Source organism: Pleurodeles waltl, chromosome 4_2, assembly GCF_031143425.1.
Source record: "Pleurodeles waltl isolate 20211129_DDA chromosome 4_2, aPleWal1.hap1.20221129, whole genome shotgun sequence".
Taxonomy (NCBI): domain Eukaryota; kingdom Metazoa; phylum Chordata; class Amphibia; order Caudata; family Salamandridae; genus Pleurodeles; species Pleurodeles waltl.
In genome coordinates this window covers 47,355,235-47,377,576 of record NC_090443.1, presented here as the reverse complement: position 1 = coordinate 47,377,576, position 22,342 = coordinate 47,355,235, and the positions used below count along the sequence as shown (strand labels likewise).

Below are 22,342 nucleotides of genomic sequence, written 5' to 3'. Positions count from 1 at the left end.
TAAACAATAACGAAAGAAACGTGCAATTAAATTACTTGTATTGACTAACCTATATTATATTTACTTCTTAAATTGTTGGGCTAAGCCTCTCATGTTCTTCACTCCCCTTTAAAATCAATGCCTTAGTTCCCTTATCAAGATGGCCCCCATCGGAGCATATGCGCCAGACACTATTTTCTCAGACGTACGTATGATGGCCGCTCACGGAACGTAGCCAATGATCTGCATCGGGGGCGGAGAATCGCGAAGGCGGGAAGCTCTGGCCCCAGGTTACATTGTCGCCGTTGCAAACTGTAAGGGATAAAAAAAATCAAAAGGGGTTAACGGAAAACCAGGGCCCGTGCCGCTTAGGGGCCCGGAAACGGGCGGCGCGGGGCCGGAAGCGGCATGGAGAACTTCCAGAAGGTGGAGAAGATTGGCGAGGGCACATACGGAGTGGTGTACAAGGCCCGCAACAAGAGCACCGGAGAGACTGTGGCCCTCAAGAAAATCCGACTTGACACGTGAGGGCATCCGAGTTTCCTTGTGTGATTGGTGACCTAGTGCTCTTTTGAAAAGAGTTTGGTTGCTAAGGTTAAGGGGTTAGATGAGATGTCGAAGGGAGCTGTTCTAGGTGACTTGAGAGTAGGGGATTGTTGCAAGGTGGCTATGATAACGTCAGTTGGAATTGTCTGTTCAGTCAACAGCACATTGCATTCTGCGGTTTTTTCAGTATCTGCATACAGTGGCAAAAGCAAAACTACAAGTGCATCTTACAGTTTGTTGAAAAGCCTTAGTGCAGGTGTCATGGTACCGGGCATTTAGAATGGGTTTGGGACCCTCAATGGGGTGTGAGTAACTCAAGGCAAAAAGTAGAGGCCGATCCTGCCCTCTGTGACCACTGACTTTAATGTTGTTCCTGCTTACAATTTCAAAGTTTCATGGCATGTGGCAGCTGACGTCAACAGCTGAATATTCCCCCCATTGCATGGCTTACACCATTAACCTTTACTCAGCTAGCTGCTGCCATATATTTGTGCCAAAATAAGGAGATAAATCACAAAATCAAAATGAAAGTTTCCCTGTCTGATCACCTTTAAAAGGCCCATCAAAGTGCTAATTGTGATAAATTGGTCACCTTGCAGATTAACTGTGATGTGTATGTAGCAATATGTCTGTAGGTCTATGTTACCTCCTAGGTTGGTGTCTTCTGCCATTGAGACCAACATATAGTCCTGCTTCTATGTCCCTTTTTAGGTCTGGCTTGAAAGCACATCTGTCTGGCACTTTGATCAACCTAAAAAGCTTTTAGGAGTGCTACAGAGTGGGGCATTGATTCCGCCCACATGTTGGTGAACAATAGTGCATGTTTTGATTGGGCACAAATCGTGTGTTCCCATGTAAAATGTAAATACCCTCAAAGTGCTACAATCAAACTGAGAGCTATTTAGCAAGTCTAGCTATTCTGTTGCAACAGAGCGTTACCTTCAGGTCACACGTGTGCTATAGGTCGCCTATATAATTTATACACTAAAAATCCCTTGCTACTGCTTAATTTCTTCTTCCTAGAACTCTAAACCCCTCCCCATACTACCCTATAATGATACCCCTCCCTGAATCCTACAAAGCGTGTACTGCCTAATTTGTTAATATTATTACATTTTCTAAGCGGTCACAGACCCTGAGGAGGATTGGCGGACCCTCAGGGGGTCCCCGGACCACAGGTTGGGAACCACTCGTTCAAGGAGTTGGAAGAAGTCTGTTTTTAGGGCGCCAGTGGCAGCACCTTTCGGACTACATTGTGCTGTTTATGCACAGTTGAGCTGTGAAGCATTGCTATTTGGTTTTACCACAATTCGTTAATACCGTTAGCACAATAACATATGACTGCCACATACTTAGAAATAAATGTGCACTCATTGTTTCTGTCTCTTGCCACAGTTTTGGGGTGAAATTAACACTTGCTTTTGGCTTGTGCTCTGGTACAAACATACACAGAATGCATTAACTTTCACTCATGGGGGGGGGGTGAAGTGTTAATGCACTAAATGTCACTTTCCACTGGAGATATATATATATATATATATATATTTTTTTTTTTACAGCTTCTCACATACTCGAAATGTCCCAAAAAGTAGTATATCAGTGAATGATAAAGTTCCCCAAATATTAGCTTGTGACTGCCCAGAAATGTTATTAATAATGGTCTATCTGGTTATTGTGAACTTACCTTTTTAGGTCTGGCTTGAAAATGGATGTATGACTTAATACCGAATGCCATTAGAACGAATGGCTTTATAACGCACGCGTTGTAACGAAAATGCCTTTATAACGAAATATTTTTTTCCCCAACAAATATGCCTTTAGAACAAAAGCCTCTACCACGAAATTTAAGTATTTAACAAGTATAAACAAAATATATATATATATATATACACACACCTTTTAACCAATAACCCCTGAACCCTAAAAAAACCTTCTCACCCAAAATTACCTTACCACGCGCAAAAACCCATGACCACCTTAAACTTCCCTTACCACCCAAAAACCAAACCCACCCTAAATCCTGGAAATTCCCTTACTACCTGTAGTATTTGTGTTGACCACTGATTTTGTGTCACACCACTTTTCACTTGGCTTAGCTGCCCACTGTCACTTTACTGGTCACTAGTTATAGACTCCATTTTGTGTTCAGTCTAGCCTCACTGCCACGTTAGAGGTGCGAGTAGTTTTACGTACAAACATGTTATGCAATGTGTTTTCTATTTCTGGGTGTTCTCTTTCTCACCTAAGAACTAGTACATAATATGGAGGGGTTAGGCAGTCTGCACATAAGAATGTACCAGTCTGATGTTCATAGTATAAGCAGGGAACGGCTTGACTTTGGGAGGGACGCCTTGGGATTTTGGCCAATTCTCAATGCGTTTCTTTCAAAGCTTACCTAAACTAGCCAGCGTTTTTGAATATTTCTTTTTGATGGCAGAAAGCCTGTTCTCCAGTTCTTTAAGATATAAAAGATGACCCTAATCGGCAGTCGTGGATTCCAAGACCTCAGTCAGGATTTAGACGTCAAATGCCTGACATCTGTCCCGTGAGGATGGAGATCTTTCTCGCAGTCGAACGGGCCGTTGTCTTACTGGCATGAGAAAGATGAAACTTCAGACAGGCCCTACGGTGATGCATTTTTATTAATTTTCTTTGCATTGTGTAGGACTATATATCCATATATCAAGAAAAGTGTTTGTATCCTTGCATGTATATATTTGCTGTCTATGGATTGGAGATTCTTTATACGTGGTCGTAGGCTATTGTTGCACATTCTGAAAGTACACTTCTTACTATTCAAACCTTCTTTCACGAACCTTGCAAAAAGCTATAATAAATGTCTTCAGATTAAGAAGTGCATTCCAGAGAATCTTTTTGACTTTTCAGTATATATATTTTGGCTCAGTCAAATGTAAAGCAACCCCCCCCCCAAAAAAAAAAATCTATAACCACCTTACCACCCAAAAACACACACATTCCCACCCGAAAACTTAAAAATAATATATATATATATATATATATATATATACACATATTTTAAGAAATATACACACATATTACAAAATATATATGTACCCACATAAATATATTTTAAAAGCTGTTTACTTACCTGTAATGTACTTACATTTCCCATGATTTTCATTGTAAAAGTCACCCGTTGTAAATGCATAACCATTGTAAAAAGTTTTGCTTTAAAAGCCTTCTGTTGTAAAGGCTTCTCGTTCTTTGGCCTTCGTGATGAAGGCTGTTTTCCCCTTGAAAATGCAGCTGTGTGAAGACCTATTTTTAGTGGTTCTTTAAATTATGCATGGAGTGGGTTTCAGCTTGGTGGAGTATTACATTCTTCCCTCTTACTAACAGGGGTGTGGAATTCCTATAGCCCGATGCCCAGGACATATTGTTTGGGGTAATGGGTAAGAAGTTTTCATTCTTATTTTGTCCTTCGGACAAGTAGGCACAACCTCCTTTAGCACAAACCCTTCAGCTGCCAGATTACAGTACCACATCATGGAGCAGGAAAACTGTCTGCAGTTGATGTAATACAGTTGCCCATATGTTAAAGCTTTTTGAACTTGTACTTATTGTTCATTAATGCAAAGTCTTTATTACTAGGGTGAGCGCCTAAATAAATGTGAGCTTGGTCTTAAAAAAACACTAATTGCCACAGGGAAAGGAGCATATCCGCACACAAAGCAGTTTTGTTCAGTGTCAGGAACTACTGTGGCAATGAGTGGTTTTTGAGACCAAAAAATACTTTTGTTTTTCTTGCCAATGTTTGTTATAACGATGAAGGCCCAGCAGGTCCCACAACAATAGTTTTTTACAAAAGCCATGTCAAAATAAGATGCACCTTGACAAAACCAAAAAACTGGCCACCAATGACACATTTATTGGCTTAGTCAAAACTTATTTATTTTCATGTTTCCCATAATCATCTTGATACTGGTTACACTGATTTTTCCAATAGGAACATATTTTGGAAATACTACTATGCATCAACACATGCTTCTAAGAAATGGTACCAAAACGTTCACAGTAATTTAGCAAAACGTTTTTCTACTAGTTGCATTTCTTTGTGAACTTTTAATTTTGAAAGCAATCTTGCTTTCAAGCTTCTGCAAATACTTGCATCCTATCTGAGAGTATTCTGGGAGCAATATACATATCAATCAGCAATTTATAGAGCACTGCTTATCACCCATTGGGTCTCAAGGCACTGTTGTGGGGATGTTGGTCAGCCAAAGAGGCGGGTTGTGAGGTCCTTCTTGAACTGATCCAGCGAGGGGGTCCTGTCTGAGGTGGAGTGGTAACATGTTCCATGTCTGCGTGGCAAGGTAGGAGAAGGATGTACCTTCAACAGTGCTCTTCCTGATTCTAGGGGTGGCGACGAGGGCAAGTTGAGCAGATCAGAGTTCTCTGGCGGGGGTGTGGAAAAATAGGTGGTGGTTGAGGTAGGCCGGCCTATGTTGTGCAGGGCCTTGTAGGAGTGTGTCAGGAGTTTGAAGGTGATGCGTTGGTTGGTGGGGAGGCAATGCAGGTGGGTTTGCGATTTCCAGGATGAGCTTAGTCACTGTGTTATGAATACTCTGGAGTCCTGATTGGAGTTTCTTTGTTATGCCAGCATAGAGAGTATTGCTGTAGTAGAGTCTGCTGCTGACCAGTGCGTGGGTGACCATCCTTCCTACCTCAATGGGGGATCCACTTGAAGATCTTGAGGAGTAGGAGAGTGTGGAAGTATGGTGATGAGATGAGGTTGACTTGGCGGGTCATGGGCAGAAAGGAGTCAAGGATGATGCCCAGGATACATGCGTGATCAGAGGATAGGGGGATGCTTCCAAGGGCAGCTGGCCAACAGTAGTCCTCCCAGGTGGAGGAAGAGGGGCCCAGGATGAGGATCTCTGTTTTGTCCGAGTTGAGCTTTAGGCAGCTGTTTTTCATCCAGTTGGCGACTGCTTTCATTCCGTTGTGGAAGTTTCACTTGGGTGTTGATGGCTCATCAGTGAGGGAAAGAATTTGCTGTGTGTCGTTGGCGTAGAAGACAATGTTGAGGCCGTACTCTCTGACGATTTTGGCAAGCAGGGCAATGTAGATATTGAAGAGGGTTGGGCTCAAGGAGGAGCCTTGGGAAACCCCACAGCAGGTTTCTGTTGGTTCTGAGATAAATGGGTTTCCAGTGAGGAAAGAGCGGATCCATTCCAAGGCCTTGCCCAGGATGCCAGCATTCTGAAGTCTGGTACATAGAGTGGTGTGGGATACAGTGTTGAAGGTGGTGGAGAGGGCGAGAAGGATGAGGGCATCCATGTCTCCGTGGTCCAGTATGGTGCAGATGTCATCTGTGGCTATGAGAGGGCAGTTTCGGTGCTGTGATTGCTCTGAAACTGGATTGGTGGGGATTCAGGATGTGGTTTGACTCAAGGAATTCCATGAGCTGCGAGTTGATGGCCTTTTCATTTACCTTGGCTGGAGAGGGGAGAAGAGAGATGGGTCTGTAGTTTTCATATCTCTAGGATCGGCGGACGGTGTTGTGTGTGTGTGTGTGTGTGTGTGTGTGCTTTTGTTTTTAAAAAAAAAAAAATTTAAGCATCAGGTTGATCTCTGCTTGCTTCCAGTCATCTGGGAAGATGGTGGTTTGGATGGAGAGGTTGATTATCCGGCACAGCTTGGGGCAGTGATGGCTCAGTCGAAGAATGCATTATGGGCACGGGCATGAGGATGCCCCTGAGTGGATAGAGTTCATGATCTTTTGAGTGTCTTCTATGGTGATGGGGGTTGATTTGATCAGTGTCTGCTGTGGGGTGGGGTACGAGGTGGTGCTGGTAAGCGATGGGGGTGGGACTTGGCTCTCAAACCCTTCGTAGGTATCCTGGATTTTAGGGTGGAAGGAGGCGTGGTTGTCTCAAAGGTATTGAGAGAGGGCAATGTCTGTGACGTCCGTGCTGGGGTTAATGAATTCCTTGACGGAGGTGAACAGCACATTGCATTGAGTTTGGTGCGCAGTGACTGCTTCTTTGTATGCTGTGCGGTCTGGCAAGATTTTGCTGATTCTCCATTTTTGTTTGAGTCATCTGCAGGTGTTTTTTGATTCTTGGAGATTGAACGTGATCTAGATTGCTTGTGGTGCTGGGTTCCGGCAGGTTTTCTTAGGTGGGGCTAACGTTTTTGTGCAGTCGGTAGTCCATGGGTGGAGGTTGCAAGCTGCATCGTTGGTGCCCGTGGTATTCGGTGGAGGGGCATGGCTGACTGTGTTGGGGAGCTAGGCTTCGGTGAGCTTGCTTCAGTTTCTGCGGGGGGAGATGTGGTGGTGTACGGTGGTCTTGGTGAAAGTGAAGTGGATGCAATGATGGTCAGGCCAGTGGTGTTTGAAGGTGTGAGAGAGGGAGATGTTGTTTCCTGCTAAGAAGATGGGGTCGAGGGTGTGTCCTGGTGAGTGACCAGTTGCTTGAGTCCGAGGGTGGCGAGTTTCTCCAGGAGGGATGTGGTGTTTGGGTCGTTGCAGTTTTCGAGGTAAAGGTTGAGGTTGCCTTGGAGGGTGAAGTCGGTAGAGACGAGGGTGTGTGGGACGATGAGGTTTGCAGGGTCTGGGGGTGGGGGGGCCTGTAGACAAGTGTGCCACGGGGAGAGGTGTTAGGGTCGGTCTGGATTTGGAAGTGCAGGTGTTTAGCAGCAGTTGTCTGCGCCTCAGTGTTGGTTGTAAGGCGGAGTGTGTTCTGTAGATGATGGTGATGCCTCCTCCTGGTTGGTTGACTCGGTCTTTTGTGGACAATTTTGTAGCCGTGTAGGATGGCAGTGGCAATATCTGGGGCTAAGGTGGGAGTTATCCAGGTTTCCGTGATGATAGTGACGTCGTGGGGGTTGAGTCGAGGAGGACCCATACTTCTGCTGCGTGTTGAGGGTGTGGGTGTTGAGAAGTATTCATCTGAGGTGTCCGGCTGGGCTAGGGCGTTGTGGTGTGCAGGTGAAGGTGCAGTTGTGGCAGGAGAATGGGCCTTTGCTGTCCTTCGGTGATGTGTAGTGGCATGCAGCGTATCCTCCAGTGGTGAGGGAGTGCAGGCTGCTGGCATCGTATTGATGGATAGAACGGGGACCATGGCCCTGGCGCAGTCCAGGCACAGATAGGCTTGCCTTTTGAGCGCCAGCTGTGCAGGTGCCATTAAAAAGGTGGGAGGAGTCGGTCAGGTGGGAGGCATGGGGGGGATGCAGCACTAGGAGGGGCAGCAGTGGCAGGGGAGAGTGCTGCAAGCTGTGAAAAAGATGAGGAAAAAAGAGGCAACAGTGGAGAGAAGTAAAAGAGCAGGAAAAAGGTAGAGAGAGTCAGAAAGGCAACAGAGGAGGGCCTCGAACATGAAGCCAGGCAGGCGCTCAACACGCAGGCTGGCTGCATCAACAGTTGGTGCTGTGCGGGGAGAGCGACATGAACGCTGGCCACAGGTCAGTAAAAGTCTCCACTTTAGCCTCATAATGATAAACTTTGCAGACGTGTGTACACATTTTGTTTACTGGAACCACTGTCAGTAGTGCAGTTCAAGCTTACATTTATTTAGAGCGCTTACCCTAGTAAAAAAGGCCTTGCATTAATGTACAGTACATACAAGGTTAAACAGCTTTAACGTATGCACACAAATATTACATCAACTGCAGGCAATTTTCTTCCCTGCTGCATAATGTTGTACTGTAATTTGGCAGCCAAAGAGCTTACGGTGCAGGGGGTTGGGCCTACTTGTCCCTAGGACAAAAAGAAAACTTCTTGCCCATGACCCAAACAACATGTCCTAGGTTTTGAGATACAGGAATTCAACACCACTGCTGGGGATGAGTGAAGCAATCTATTCAGGTAGTATAACTTAGAATGCCAGATACAGTCCGTCTGGTGAGTTGTGTGTGGATGATGTAATGCTCAAAGAAATAGATTGTCCATTCTTTGCTAAAGGGTGGCAGTTTGCCTGATGTGGTTGAGTAAGGAGTTCCAGATCCTAGAAGTGAAGAATAAGGTGTGCTGTCCTGTACTCCGGAGATCCTTTGTTAAAAGAGGTGCATTAAAAAAAAAATGTAAGCTCCTGACACTTTTTTATTTTTGTGTGTGCACTTTTAGTGAAACAGAAGGCGTCCCCAGCACCGCCATAAGGGAGATTTCTCTTCTGAAGGAGCTCAATCATCCAAACATTGTAAAGTAAGTGAAGTGAGCATGTTGTGACCCTGAGGTGAAGGACAAAGCTACTGCCGCCTCTCCCCTCGAATCCTAGCATAGTAGAGGCTGCACTGCTAAACGTATCTCTTATTGTTTCATACTGTTTTTTCGAGGTTCGGTTACAGTGAGGAAGTAAGAATAATTTCTGTGTACACTTCTACTATGTGCTTCTAGACGGTTTGACATAATCTTCACAAATGGTAACAGTGTCCATGACATCAGTGCACTGCAAACTTGTAAAAAGCTGGAGCTCCTATCCTAGATTTTGAAGTTATTAGGAGGTGGTTGTGCCAGTGCTGAACTTTCAAAAGTATGAGCATCCTTGCTGGAACCCTTATTTTGTCATTGTTTACGTTTAATGTCCTCCTCATTGCAATTGTTTAATTCATATGCACTTGTATAAAAAGCGCAAATAAGCATAATCCTTTTTTAATAAACTGAGGCAGGGAGACAAAAGCCTATATAGCATGCACAACGTGTGTATACCATTGGATATGGCTAGTGAATCAGATGTTTGCTGATAGGGATTTCTATATTTTGCAATTTTTATTTTTTTTATTTTTTTTGTTATAAATATTTTCCAACTTAATATATATATTTTACGCATGCTAAACGTGATCTTATCCATGAGTGGCCACTAAATAGCTTATTTGCCACTGTCTATACATCAGAATCACACTTGCCTCTTCTCTTTTTTTTTTTATATTTATTTATTTAAAAAAAAAAATGTTTTTCTCCCACCTGAAATTTTATGTACTGTTTAGGTTACTGGATGTCATTCACACCGAGAATAAGCTTTACCTCGTATTTGAATTCCTTCATCAGGACCTAAAGAAGTTCATGGACAGCTCCTCTGTCAGCGGTATCCCTTTGCCACTCATTAAGGTACATTTCCAATTCTCTTGAAAGATTTCACTTTTTCTGGATGTTGATTCTCATAGAGGGCGTGGTGGTGCTTTTTACCGAGCCCCTGTAAAGTTTATTGGGTTTTGGGTTGTTTGCTGCTGCGTTCTTACTGCTTTAGCCATATAAAAGGGTAACAACTCTGTTCAGAGGCAATCATGGCCGCAATTGATTACCATTGAGTCTTGGGCTCTTGGGTTCTGATTTTATTATTCGTTTTGCCATGCCTGTATTTTTCACTATTCATGCCAATGTTCAAAATAATCTGCTTTTTGTCTGTAGTGAAAAGATACCTGATTCACATTGTTCAAATTCTAGCAAGTTGACTTGCAAGTTCCGCTGCACCTCTTCTTTAGTGGTACCTTACTTTGGTCTTCAATGGGCACTTCTCTGGTGCTCCGAATGTTATGGCCAGACTGAGCTGTGGTACATACTCTTAAGGTTGTGAAACTGTTAGACTTTTCTGCTGCTTCATATGATGTGCGTTGAAATGGTACTGAGATTCAAAAAGATTTTCACAATTCCTGGCTTTAAATGTAACTAGCATTCCAGAGAAACTAGTGTAATTCATTTGAACCCCTTTTATTTTTTCTCAGCTGTGCTGCTTAAAGTTTCCTTGCCATTGAGCATATTGTTGAGTTTTACATGTTGGAGCCCATTTAAACGCCATCTAGTGCAATTTTTTTTTCACCTTCTTTATTTGCAGGTTTAAACTTTCATACTCCGTAATCAATAGTCATTGTACATTATTCAGTTATTGCTAGTCATTATATTGTATAATCTATTGCTAGTCAGTGTGTGGAATATTGGTTTAGTCTGTTGGCTACAATGGTGTTTTTTACGTGATTCACATTTTTCTAAAATGTAGTTGAATGCACATTGCTTTCAATTCGTTTTTATTTTTTAATCAACATATTTTAGTTAGGGTTTAAATAGTTTGGAAAACTGACCGCTTCCGTTACAAACAGTTGTCTTAACTTGCTTCCTTATTTGGTGCCAGATCCATTTGTTTCTTTGACCCAGCACAGTTTTTGCACATTAAATCTTCCACCTTTGGTACTTTCCATTGGTGCGTGTGTTTGATCTGGCCATTTTGGGTTATTCCCTCCTCATGGCATTCCCTCATTTGGCCCTTCTCTGCTTTCGTGTCTACCATGTCTGATTATGCCAGCCTGTGCTGTTTTTGCCAGGCTCCCCATATCTTCTCAGTTTTGGGTTTCACTGTTGGAATTTTTTTAAATTGACTATCAAACTTCAAAAACTCAAGGCAAAGAGGAAAGTTTGTGAATGTTGTATGTATTCTCTCTTTCTAGTGTTAGTATATCATTATCCCCAACCTTTAGCTTAAAGGGTGGAAGCCTTCTCTTGCCCATCAGATTACATGTTTCTTCATTGGGCTCCTCCTTACAGTAGTCAGCGGCTCTGCCAGTGTGTTCTGCAACCCCTCGTGAGTGGGAACTCTTTCTTACCCTATGTGTTAGTGTTCTGAGAGTGAGGTGTTGTAAAGGTGAGCCAGAGGAGGATAAAAGTGAAAATAAAACTGCATACTGGTTGACAGTTGGCTCTAAACTTGTTACCTGTGTAGGTTTACATGGACAACTGCAGAGTAATAATTAATGTCTGTAATGTCTGCATGTTTCAACCTTGTAGCTTTTGTCTTTAACAGGGGTCTCAATGTGAAGAGGCGACATGTGTTGAAGGATGCTACCCAGCGGTGGATGAGGGTTTTTGTCCTTTTAAACAAACACGGTTGAAAATTGATATACTAACACTAGAGTGGGAACTTACATGCTCATTGATTAATTTTCCTCTCAAGTATTTGTAGCTGGAGAGACATAATATATTCTGGAGGGGTTTTTCAAAGATTAGAATCCCTTCTCCTAGTTAGTTTTTAAAAAATTTTTTTTATTGAAAGCAAGAATCTTGATCTTATTGAGAACTCTGTAGGGTATCAGTGCCTCTGCACAGCCTCCTCCTGTCTCCCAAAGGTTTTATCCTGGGTGCCTTATCTATATGAATGTGCAAATTTGTGACCTGTCAGGGAGCATTCGGTCTGTAGCTGCCTGTAAGGTTTAATGTCTGCATCTACTCTGATCTTCTAGCGTAGATATGCCCATATTTTATATTCCCTCTTTCTGAAACCTTATAGTTTTTATTCACACAGGTGGCATTAATCCAACCTAATTTGGGTTGTAGGTGTCACTTTCCTTCCATTCTATTTCTTTGGTGGTCTTATATCATGTTTTTATCAATAGCTCAGTCCCCAGTGGTAGGTAGTTTCTTGCTTTTGCCACCATATAAAGTGTGTGTGTTTGACTTTTACTATCCAGGGTGTGGCTATCAAGTTTAACCCCTGGCTCCTCCAGTTGGTCTAGGGACCAATTATTCACTATTACTAGTTGGGATACAGCATATGCAGTATGAGGGCCTCTTCATTTGGGCTTCTCTGTAGTGTTGACAGCACTATTGTAGGTGAGCTGTTATGCTGTAGTAGTGACCTAACTAGAGTTTACGGAAGAAACTGGAATGGTGCATCAGGATTTTTTCCAGGCATAAATAAATCTTGAGAGGGTGATCATTTTCTATTTGTCTACTCTTCCCATCAGTGACTGGGAGTTTTCTGCAATGTGTAATCTGTGTGTGTAATCTTCAGAGGAGGAAATCCAGGTTGTCGTCGTAAACATTTTGGGGATCTGTTGACATCCAAAATCCACAAGTATTTAAAGTGGTCACTTTCTACCCTTAACAGTAGTTCCTTGATGGGGAGTAATAACTTCACTTAAAAAAATTAACAAGTTTATGCCGAGGATATGTGGAAAGGAGGAGTTGCCTGATGATTTCAAGAAGACACATAGCTTGTGTGGCAACTTCTTTAGTAAATTGTCTCTCTTAATGATGTCTGTTCAATAAAGGCTGTTAATGAGCTGCAGATTTTTATCCAAACCCACCGGTCTGTAATTTACATCACTGTCTGGGCCTGCAGGCTAGGGTCAATCTGAGTTTACTATCTGGCCTTGCTTTAGCTCACTGGTGTCATCTGCTGGTTGATGGCATATATGATTAAGGTAATGCTTAAGCGCTTATTTTATTTCTGTCCTCTGATGCGGATAATAAACTTATGTCTGTGGACATATTTTCTTGCATTAACTCAGCTAATGTACAAATATTTTTATGAGGATACATTTGTTTGGTGAGTTTTGTCCCCAAGATAGTGGATGTAAATGATGTTTGACCCATTTCTTTCTCATTCATATACTTATTCAATCTAGAGCTTCCTCTAATTGATGATTCTTCTTCTCAGAGTTACCTCTGCCAGCTGCTGCAGGGGCTGGCGTTCTGCCACTCACACCGTGTCCTGCATCGGGATCTGAAACCACAAAACCTACTCATTAACGCGGAGGGGGCTATCAAGCTTGCTGACTTTGGCCTGGCAAGAGCCTTCGGGGTGCCTGTTCGGACCTATACACATGAGGTGAGCGAAGGGTATGTTGGTGAAATTGTGGTATTTAAAACAATTAAACTTTCTTAAAGGGGTCGTCCAGTGAAAAATGTTGCAGTGCATCTCAAAACCAAGGTAGACAATGTTAAACAAATTAATGTTCTAGAATGTTTGTTGTTGACGATAGTTTGAGATGCAGGACTGGGTAGTAAAGAACTGTTTTTTTTTTTCTCTACACTGTAGGAACCTATTAATATTTTCTTAAGGAATTAAAATTAGCCAGAATTTGAAAGATCTAGTTTGTGCCCTAATTATTGTTCGATATCTCCTATAGGTAGTTACGTTGTGGTACAGAGCCCCAGAAATTTTGTTGGGTTGCAAATATTACTCAACAGCGGTTGATATTTGGAGTTTAGGCTGCATCTTTGCCGAGATGGTAAGTTCTTGTTCCCTCTAAATGGTTTTGTGTACTTGTTCGTCATCTGTTGGGTTTAGAAGTTGCAGTATTCCATATTGCGCAAGTGTTTTTTTTATTTTTATTAAATAAGCCCGAGAGGAACAGGTGCCTCTTTACTGCCCTGTTGCATGCATATGTTGCCAGAAGGCAATTCAAACCTGAGATATCTATTTGAATGCAGTTATTCAAAAATTGTGGGCTTTTTTCAGGAGTCACAGTGCAGACACTGGTTACTGGACTCAGGCTGTTAGAATACGACCTTGTTACCTCTTCCTGGAGATCAACCTCGCTATTGAGCCAAAAAAACGAGTATAAAGAACAACTCTTAAACGCATGACTCTTGGATTGGTAAAGTCGAGCAGCCCAACGCGCTTATTCAGGGGGGTGATCTCTGGTTTGACTCAGAACTCAATTAGCTATCTATCAGTAATTAAATCAGTGACCAGTCCGTGTTCTGTCCTAAAAAGAGAGAATACTTGACTATTCACACACAATAGTGTGCCAAAGTATTGAAGGACATTTAATTAATCTTCTTGCTAATTTCTAGGAGGTGGTCTGTGCAATTCCATGAGGCACATCTCAGCATTCATCTTAGTGCAGATAAGTAACTGGGCGTGTTGGGTAACTGATGTCAATGGGGAAGTATATTGTAACCTTTCCCAATGCTGGCTTATTGTCTTTTATCCTTTTTACAGTATCTTTCCCTTTCCACTGTACCTTCTGTCTATTTTAGTCTTGGCAGTGCATGCACCTTGTGCAGTATTCAGTGGTCGGCTGGGACTCTTCCTCAGTGAGTGGGCCACTCAGCGTGGCCTAGTGACCAGAGATCAGTGTCTCTACATCGGCCCAGCCTTCATGGTAGCAGTCTGTGACTAGTGTACCTGTAGATATTAGTGAAGGAAAACAGTGGCAGCGCCAGTGTTGGATGGGGGGATTGGCTGTGTGTGTTCTTGCATCAGTTTGCTGCATTTGTTCTTAAACCACCAAAACAAGCTAAGTGTTCAACCACGGTCACAGTGATGAGCACTTAAGATTGGTTGAAGTCTGGGTGGCATGGTTAAGATGTCGAGCATGGCAGCCTTTCATCTGTGAGTGCCGCCACCACCCTGGTGAAATCTGGTAGCGGCCCGGTGCAAGAGGGCCACCCTTGGATGATTAATGTGGCCCTATTGGCAGGGGGATTCTCCACCCCCCCCCCCCCCCTCCCTTTCACCAAACACTCCACCCTGGTTCTGGCAGCCAACATCACCTTGGGGCTTCAGCTGCAAGGAGTGGCTGCGACAGAGGTGACTAGTCTGCTCTCCCTGAGACTCGGGCTGCTTGTGAGGAACATCTCGGAGACATGAAGCGATGCTGCCAGGGCTCTCCTGCCACCATCTGCTGGTGGATGTTAGCCCTCACCTGTGCTCTGAAAGCTGTGTCTAGGAGGTCCTGTGGAGATCGGCATACATAAGGGGATCGAGCCAGCCCTATCTCATGATCACAAGTTCTGAGCTGCACACAGGAGAATTCTTCAATGCCCAATGAGCTGGGAGTCCTGAAGACACCAGTGAGGCAATATGATGATTGAAAGTTTACTGTTGCCATCTGACGCAGACGGCATTGGCCCTTGACTGCACTTGGTTGGCGCCCCACTACCCTGATTTAAACCCACCCCTTTTGAGACTAGAACATGAAAAGGGCCCGGGGATAAGTGGGCTACTGGTGTGGCCATGTAGACCGCCACCCCACGTACCTTGCATCCCCCTTCAACACAGACGCTGTTGTTTGAGGAACCTGATGCACCCCGGCTGGTCTTTAAGATCCCCCCCCGTCCAGCTAATTAAGCCTGAACCATTGTTGTCCGCTTCATAGCCATCCCCTGTCGACTTGGAGCCCCACTGTGTGAACAGGGGGAAAGGACAAACGTCTTGCGACTCAGACCTTGCAGGGCTGAATAGGCAGGTTCATAAAGGCTGCAAGGGCTGCTGAGAGGAATCTTCTGCTGACAACACTGTGCCTCCATTTTGCAAGAGATCCAGGATCTGCAATCTTCCCTGGAAGGAAAGATGGGAGAATTGAAGGTTGACAAGTCTCTTGCAGCAAGATCTGCACAGCGCGACAGCCAGGGTGGCGGGGGCCGAAGGATGTATCTCGACAATAGATGCCCTACGTGCACTTTAAAGTATGGTCTCTGGGCTCCAAAAAACAGTACACCAGCTTGAACTTCAAGCAGAAGACACCGAGGGCTGTTGAAGGCGCAGCAAGATCAGAATTGTGAGGATCCCGAAGGGCACAGAGGGGGTTGTCTCCAACTCAGTTTGTAACCACCTGGTTGACCTGTGGATCCCACAGGGGGAGCTGTTGCCTGCCATGCTTTGCAGTAGAGAGGGCGCACAGGTCTCTGGCACAGAGGCCTCTGTTGGGTGCACTTCCTCATTCCATAATTGTTTGCATCTTTCTGTGCTGACCGGGACAAAATTCTCAAAACTTATCGGCTGAAGGAGACCCTATCTTGTGACTGCTTAGGTAATGGTCTTCCCGACTACAGGCTTAAGGTTCAGCCACAGCTAATTTCTTTTTTGGCAGTCAAGCAGGAACTACGAGCGCACCACATCCAATATTTACTGCTTTTCCCGGCTCAACTTAAAGTCCTGTTCCATAACAAATCAATTTTTTTTTTTTTTTGCGACACCCGAAGCGACTTGGACATGGCTGGAGGAGAGCATCTTTTCGGCAGGCTGCACCTTCCTTGGTCACCCAATGGGGTGGAATTGAGCTGGGATCGGAAACAGCTGCGTCGATGGTGCCAGCAGATATTGTATCTCTCAGCCACCGATTTGGAGGGGGTCCCCACTGTTCAAGGACCCTGGACCCTGACTTGACACACAGGGTGTCGTCTTCCTCACTGACTGTGGCTAGCGATCCGGCCCCCTGATGCTGTTCAACATCTAAACCCTCACTGGACTCACTATCTTTGCTACTAAGCGGATGGTTCGCTGAAGACTATGTGGACCACTCCTTGTTTACCTTTCTTTATATTCTGCTTTCTTGTGAGTTCCTTCAAAAATTGTTTTGAGGGAAAAGGAACACAGTTGGTGTTTGGTCGCCTGGTTTGCAACATTTCTTAGTTTATTCCACAACAGGTACTTTGTGTTCTCAAAGTATAGGCGGGTTAAGTATGTTACAGCTATGTGTGTTTGTTTGTATATGTATAACAGTACACATGGATGCAGTTGACACTGGGACTAGACTCCTTCACCCCGTTGTCACTAACATTGCACCAGCACATCTTTATAACTGACCAGGCTAGTATTGATGCTCACAGCACGGTCTGCCTCTTCACATGGAACATTAACAGCATCCTTGACCCTATCAAGCAACAAGCAGTGTTGAAATATGCCAAAAGGTACTCTGCAGACATACTCTTTTGACAAGAAACTCGCTTGGTGGGCACTAGATACCCATTCCTTGCCTGCATGGTATACATGCAGGTGTACCACGCTGGTTTCACCTAAGGGTTGGGGAATGGTAATATTGCCTCATTGGCTCTTTAAGCTAGTGGTTAGAAGGGTCTGGCACAACAGCCTCAGCTGATACAGTGATATCTGGCCTCCTTCATGGACACCCAGTGGAGACAATAAGTGTCTTCCCCTCCACTATTTACACAAGACATTTTACAAAATTCTGAGGGCCCTATTAACAGTTTCCTGCGTGATGCTGGATCCTCGTAGGTCACTTAAGCAGGGACGTAGATTGGGAGTAAGATAGGACTTCCAAGGGTGGGGTGGGGGCGGGGGTTATGCCCCCCTTACACAATGTATCAAAGCCCATGGTCTTGGTGGGTGCACGGCGAGCCCTGCATCCACTTGAGAAGGGTAACGCTTTCTACTCTGGCCCTCCAAAAAGTTTTGTCCAGAACAGACTACTTTCTCCTACCCGCCTCAGACTTACTGGGTTTGACGCACACATATATGCTTTTGGGCTCTCTGATCACGCAATTCTGCAAATACGACTGCAACTAGGCCCGCAGTGCTTGCAGCTGAGATGGCACCTAAACTTGTGCTGGCTACAGGATGCTGAGACCAAGACTCATGTACACACAGCAATACAAGGGTATTTGGACATGAATGGGCACTCTGTCGAGTCATCTGAAATTCTCTGGGAGGCATTAAAGGCTACTGTCAGGGGAGGATATCATTAGGCTCAAAGAGCACAGGCTGGAAATTACTGACCTGGAAATCCGTGTCCAGGAGCTGGAGGTGACTCCTGCTGTGCCTGGCTTCTTCACTGTACTTCGGGATTTAACTCCACCACCAGGAGGTACACTTTGGCGAGGCCCAGAATACCTGGCTTGGTACGCGGAGCCTATATCAATGGGGTGACAAAACAAGCAATGCTTTCCAATAGCTTTGTACTAACGTAACAGGCTGGGCACCCATTGCCTACTTAACAGACAATGGGGGCTCAGGCGGATGGTGGGGGACACTGCCATCGCATACTGCTTTCACTCTTAGTATGCTGCACTATACACTCTGCCGCTGGAGGTAGATCCCAAGGCCCTCTGAGATTTTGTGAACAACTTAACCTTAAGCCCTGATTTCGAACAGCCCTTGCTGGACAAGGAATTAACATGTGAGGAGTTGGGGTAGGCCTTGGCCCAGCTTCAGTCAGACAAAGTTCTGGGCACTTATGGCCTCCTGGTGGAGTTTGTCCCAGTTATATCGGGGAGTACTCATGGATCCTCTCTGTAAGGTGTTCCGTCGGGTGCTAGAATCTGACTCTTTCTCTTGATCTTTGATTGAAATGAATTGTTCCCCTATCCAAAAAGGAACACCCACCGAATGACTGCTCCTCATATAGCCCCATTTCTCTCCTGTACTCAGAAGTCAAAATATGGGCTAATGGCCTTGCCAATAGACTGCTCTCTGTGTTCTCCACCCTGGTTCATGTGGACTGATCTAGCTTTATACCTCGGAGGGCCTCACGACTCAATATTGGGCGTCTACTCAGTGCACTGGTTGGCAGACTTCAGGGAGCACATGCGCTCCCCCTCACGGACTTCCACAAGGTGTTAAACTCTGGTCATAATACCTGTTCTGTCATCTGCACTAAATACATTTTGATCCCAAGTTTTTCAGTTGGGCGCAGCTATTGTATACTGAGCTTCAAGCAAGGTAAAAGGTGAGTGGTTCATTGTCTGCTCAATTCGCATTACACAGAGGGGCAAGACAGGGATGTCTTTATTGCCGTTATAATTCGTTATAGCAATTGTACTCTAGGCAAATGGTTGAGGGTGGGTGCTCTGGGCAGCGGTCTGGAGTGGGCTCCCGGAATCTCTAACAGAATTGCACTGTATGTCGATCACTTCCTTGTCTTTCTAGACGACCCACAGGACTTTGGTCCATGAGTGCTCCAGTTCCTGATGTGTCTTCAGAGCCATTTTTGGGCTTACCATCAACAAAGCCCAATCCTCTGTCTACCCCATAGCGTGCCCACTATCGATTCTTGGTTGGGCGGAGGGCTTCCAGTATCTGGGAGTTTGTGACTGAGGACCCCGAGTGGGCCTGGCCACGTAACATCCAGGCTCACTTCGAATGAGTGTCCTGAGACTTCGGGTTCTGGAGGACACTACCGCTATCCGTACTCCGACAGTCAGCCATCTATAAAATGATCGTCTTGCCCAGCTTGTTATATCGGCGGAGTGACAAGTTCCCTGGCATCCTACAGTTTAAGATACATATACTTCAGCTCATGCTGCCAGGGCTCTTTAAGACTTCCAGACCTCCCAAACTAACCGTGATTCAGGCTATTCTGTGTGTGGCAGCAAAGGGCTTTGATTTGTACCCCACATCGGTTCCTGTGCAATCCCCCTTGTGAGTAGTTGGCCAACTTTCTTGCTTGAAGCAGGGTCATTGCAGTCTCTCCTAGTAGGCTGGTTTTAATGAAATGTGGTACCTAGTATGTCAAATCAAATCATTAACATTTATAAAGCGCGCTACTCACCCGTGCGGGTCTCAAGGCGCTAGGGGGAAAGGGGGGGTTATCGCTGCTCGAACAGCCAGGTCTTTAGGAGTCTCCGGAAAACTGAGTGGTCCTGGGTGGTCCTGAGGCTGGTGGGGAGGGAGTTCCAGGTCTTGGCCGCCAGGAAGGAGAAAGATCTCCCACCCGCCGTGGAGCGGCGGATGCGAGGGACAGCAGCAAGTGCGAGGCCAGAGGAGTGGAGGAGGCGGGTGGGGACGTAGAAGCTGAGGCGTCTGTTGAGGTATTCCGGTCCCTTGTCGTGGAGGGCTTTGTGTGCGTGGGTGAGAAGTCGGAAGGTGATCCTTTTGCTGACTGGGAGCCAATGCAGGTGTCTCAGGTGTGCGGAGATGTGGCTGCTGCGGGGTACGTCGAGGATGAGGTGGGCCGAGGCGTTTTGAATGCGTTGCAGGCGATTTTGGAGTTTGGCTGTGGTCCCGGCGTAGAGGGTGTTGCCGTAGTCCAGGCGGCTCGTGACGAGGGCGTGGGTCACGGTTTTTCTGGTGTCGGCGGGGATCCAGCGGAAGATCTTACGGAGCATGCGGAGGGTGAGGAAGCAGGCGGAGGACACGGCGTTGACTTGCTTAGTCATGGTGAGAAGAGGGTCCAAGATGAAGCCGAGGTTGCGGGCGTGGTCTGTGGGGGTCGGTGCGGTGCCGAGGGCCGTGGGCCACCAGGAGTCGTCCCAGGCGGACGAGGTGTTGCCGAGGATGAGGACTTCTGTTTTTTCAGAGTTCAGCTTTAGGCGGCTGAGCCTCATCCAATCTGCGACGTCCTTCATACCCTCTTGTAGGTTGGTCTTGGCGCTGGCGGGGTCCTTGGTGAGGGAGAGTATAAGTTGGGTGTCGTCGGTGTAGGAGGTGATGATGATGTCGTGCTTGCGTACGATGTTGGCGAGGAGGCTCATGTAGACATTGAAGAGTGTCGGGCTGAGTGATGAGCCTTGAGGTACGCCGCAGATGATCTCGGTGGGTTCTGAGCAAAACGGAGGGAGGTAAACTCTTTGGGAACGGTTTGTGAGGAAGGAGGCGATCCAGTCCAGGGCCTGGCCTTGGATCCCGGTGGAGCGGAGGCGGGTGATTAGGGTGCGGTGACAGACGGTGTCAAAGGCAGCCGAGAGGTCGAGGAGAATGAGGGCGACTGTTTCACCGTTTTCCATCAGGGTTCTGATGTCGTCTGTGACTGAGATGAGGTCGGTTTCAGTGCTGTGGTTGGTTCGGAATCCGGTTTGTGAGGGGTCGAGCAGGTTGTTGTCTTCCAGGAAGGTGGTCAGCTGTTTGTTGACGGTCTTCTCTATTACTTTGGCTGGGAAAGGCAGAAGAGAGATGGGGCAGAAGTTTTTCAGGTCGCTCGGGTCAGCCGTAGGTTTCTTTAGTAGGGCGTTGATTTCGGCGTGTTTCCAGCATTCGGGGAAGGTAGCAGAAGAAAAAGAAGAGTTGATGACGGTCTGGAGGTGCGGGGCGATGATGTCGTCGGCTTTGTTAAAGATGAAGTGCGGGCAGGGGTCCGAAGGGGCGCCAGAGTGGATAGAGTTCATGATGGATTTGGTTTCTTCCGTGTTGATGTGGGTCCAGTTGTTGAGGGTGATGGCCGGGGATGCGGGTTCGGTGGTGTTTGGTTGGGTCTTGTGTCCGAAGCTGTCGTGGAGGTCGCTGATCTTGCGATGGAAGAAAGTGGCAAGGGATTCGCACAAATCCTGTGAGGGCGTTGGCGCTGGGGTTGGAAAACTCCTTGACGATGCTGAAGAGTTCTCTGCTGTTGTGGCTGTTTTTGTCCAGTCTGTCGGTGAAAAAGTTCCTTTTGGCAGCGCGGATCAGGTGGTGGTGTTCGCGGGTAGCGTTCTTGAGGGCGGTCATGTTGTCAGCGGTGTGGTCCTTGCGCCAGGCTTTCTCAAGGGCACGACAAGTTTTCTTTGATTCTTTGAGGGTGTCAGAGAACCAGAGAGGTTTTTTGGTGTTGGTCTGTCGATGCGTGCGTTTGAGGGGAGCAAGGTTGTCTGCGCAGTTGGAGATCCAGTTTGTGAGGTTGAGGGCTGCGTCATTGGGGTCGGTGGTGAGGGTGTGCAACTCTTCTGTGCAGTAACCTCTTTCTCCAGCCCCCAGTGTGTTCCCTTTTCGACAGTGATGATTTGTCTATTACTTTTGACATGGTTTTCACTATCTCTCTGCGTTCCTTTATTAACTTCTTTGCTGGTAGGCCCTCTTCCCCCAATGCTAATCATTTTTTGGGCTATTTTGGGGGTAGTCGGTGCTTAGGCCTCCCCGCCTCCCCACCCCGCCACCAAAACATCTGTGGTTCTAAAGGTACCCAGGGTTTGTTGATTCCTCTGGATAGGACTGAGAAATTAAGCAAAATAAAGCAAAATGTATTTTTTAGGTGAACATTTCTTGGGGGGGGGGGGTGCTTCTGGAAACATTTTTTTTTTTTTTTTTTTTTGCTTGCTGCAGATAGCATCAAATGAAGGGTTTGCTGAGGTAACATCCTTTAAACACTGCAGATATTTCCCAGGCAAACAGAACTATGCTTGCCTACACAAACCCTGGCTTTATCTGTGCCGTAACCAAGCATGTGCTGAACTACACATATGCGTGGTTAAGGCACTTAAAAAGCCATGTTTTGTTCAGGAGAGGACCCGGTGAGTTAAGTGCTGGGGTGGGGGGTCGATTAAGGGATTGGGGTGTTTTTTTTTTTTAAGGGGTGGTAGTGGGGGGGGGGAGAGTTCTTTAGGGTGGGGTAGTTTATTTTTAAAGGGATGGGGGAAGGTTTAAGGGAGGAGGAGGAAGGATCGGGAGGAGGTGGTGAGGTAAGTGGTGCTGGGGCAGGGTTAGTTGGT

At 45.9% G+C, this 22,342-nt stretch overlaps 1 protein-coding gene across 1 annotated transcript in view; it reads left to right on the top strand.

Annotated features, from left to right (window-relative positions):
- Positions 1-217: 217 nt before the first annotated feature.
- Positions 218-22,342, top strand: part of CDK2 (cyclin dependent kinase 2) — a 41,013-nt gene continuing 18,888 nt past the window's right edge. Inside the window, exons 1-5 of the mRNA XM_069230597.1 lie at positions 218-503; positions 8,615-8,692; positions 9,475-9,595; positions 12,915-13,085; positions 13,387-13,488. Coding sequence (XP_069086698.1) covers positions 388-503; positions 8,615-8,692; positions 9,475-9,595; positions 12,915-13,085; positions 13,387-13,488 — 588 coding nt within the window. The 5' untranslated portion in view covers positions 218-387. The remainder of the gene's footprint in view (positions 504-8,614; positions 8,693-9,474; positions 9,596-12,914; positions 13,086-13,386; positions 13,489-22,342) is intronic.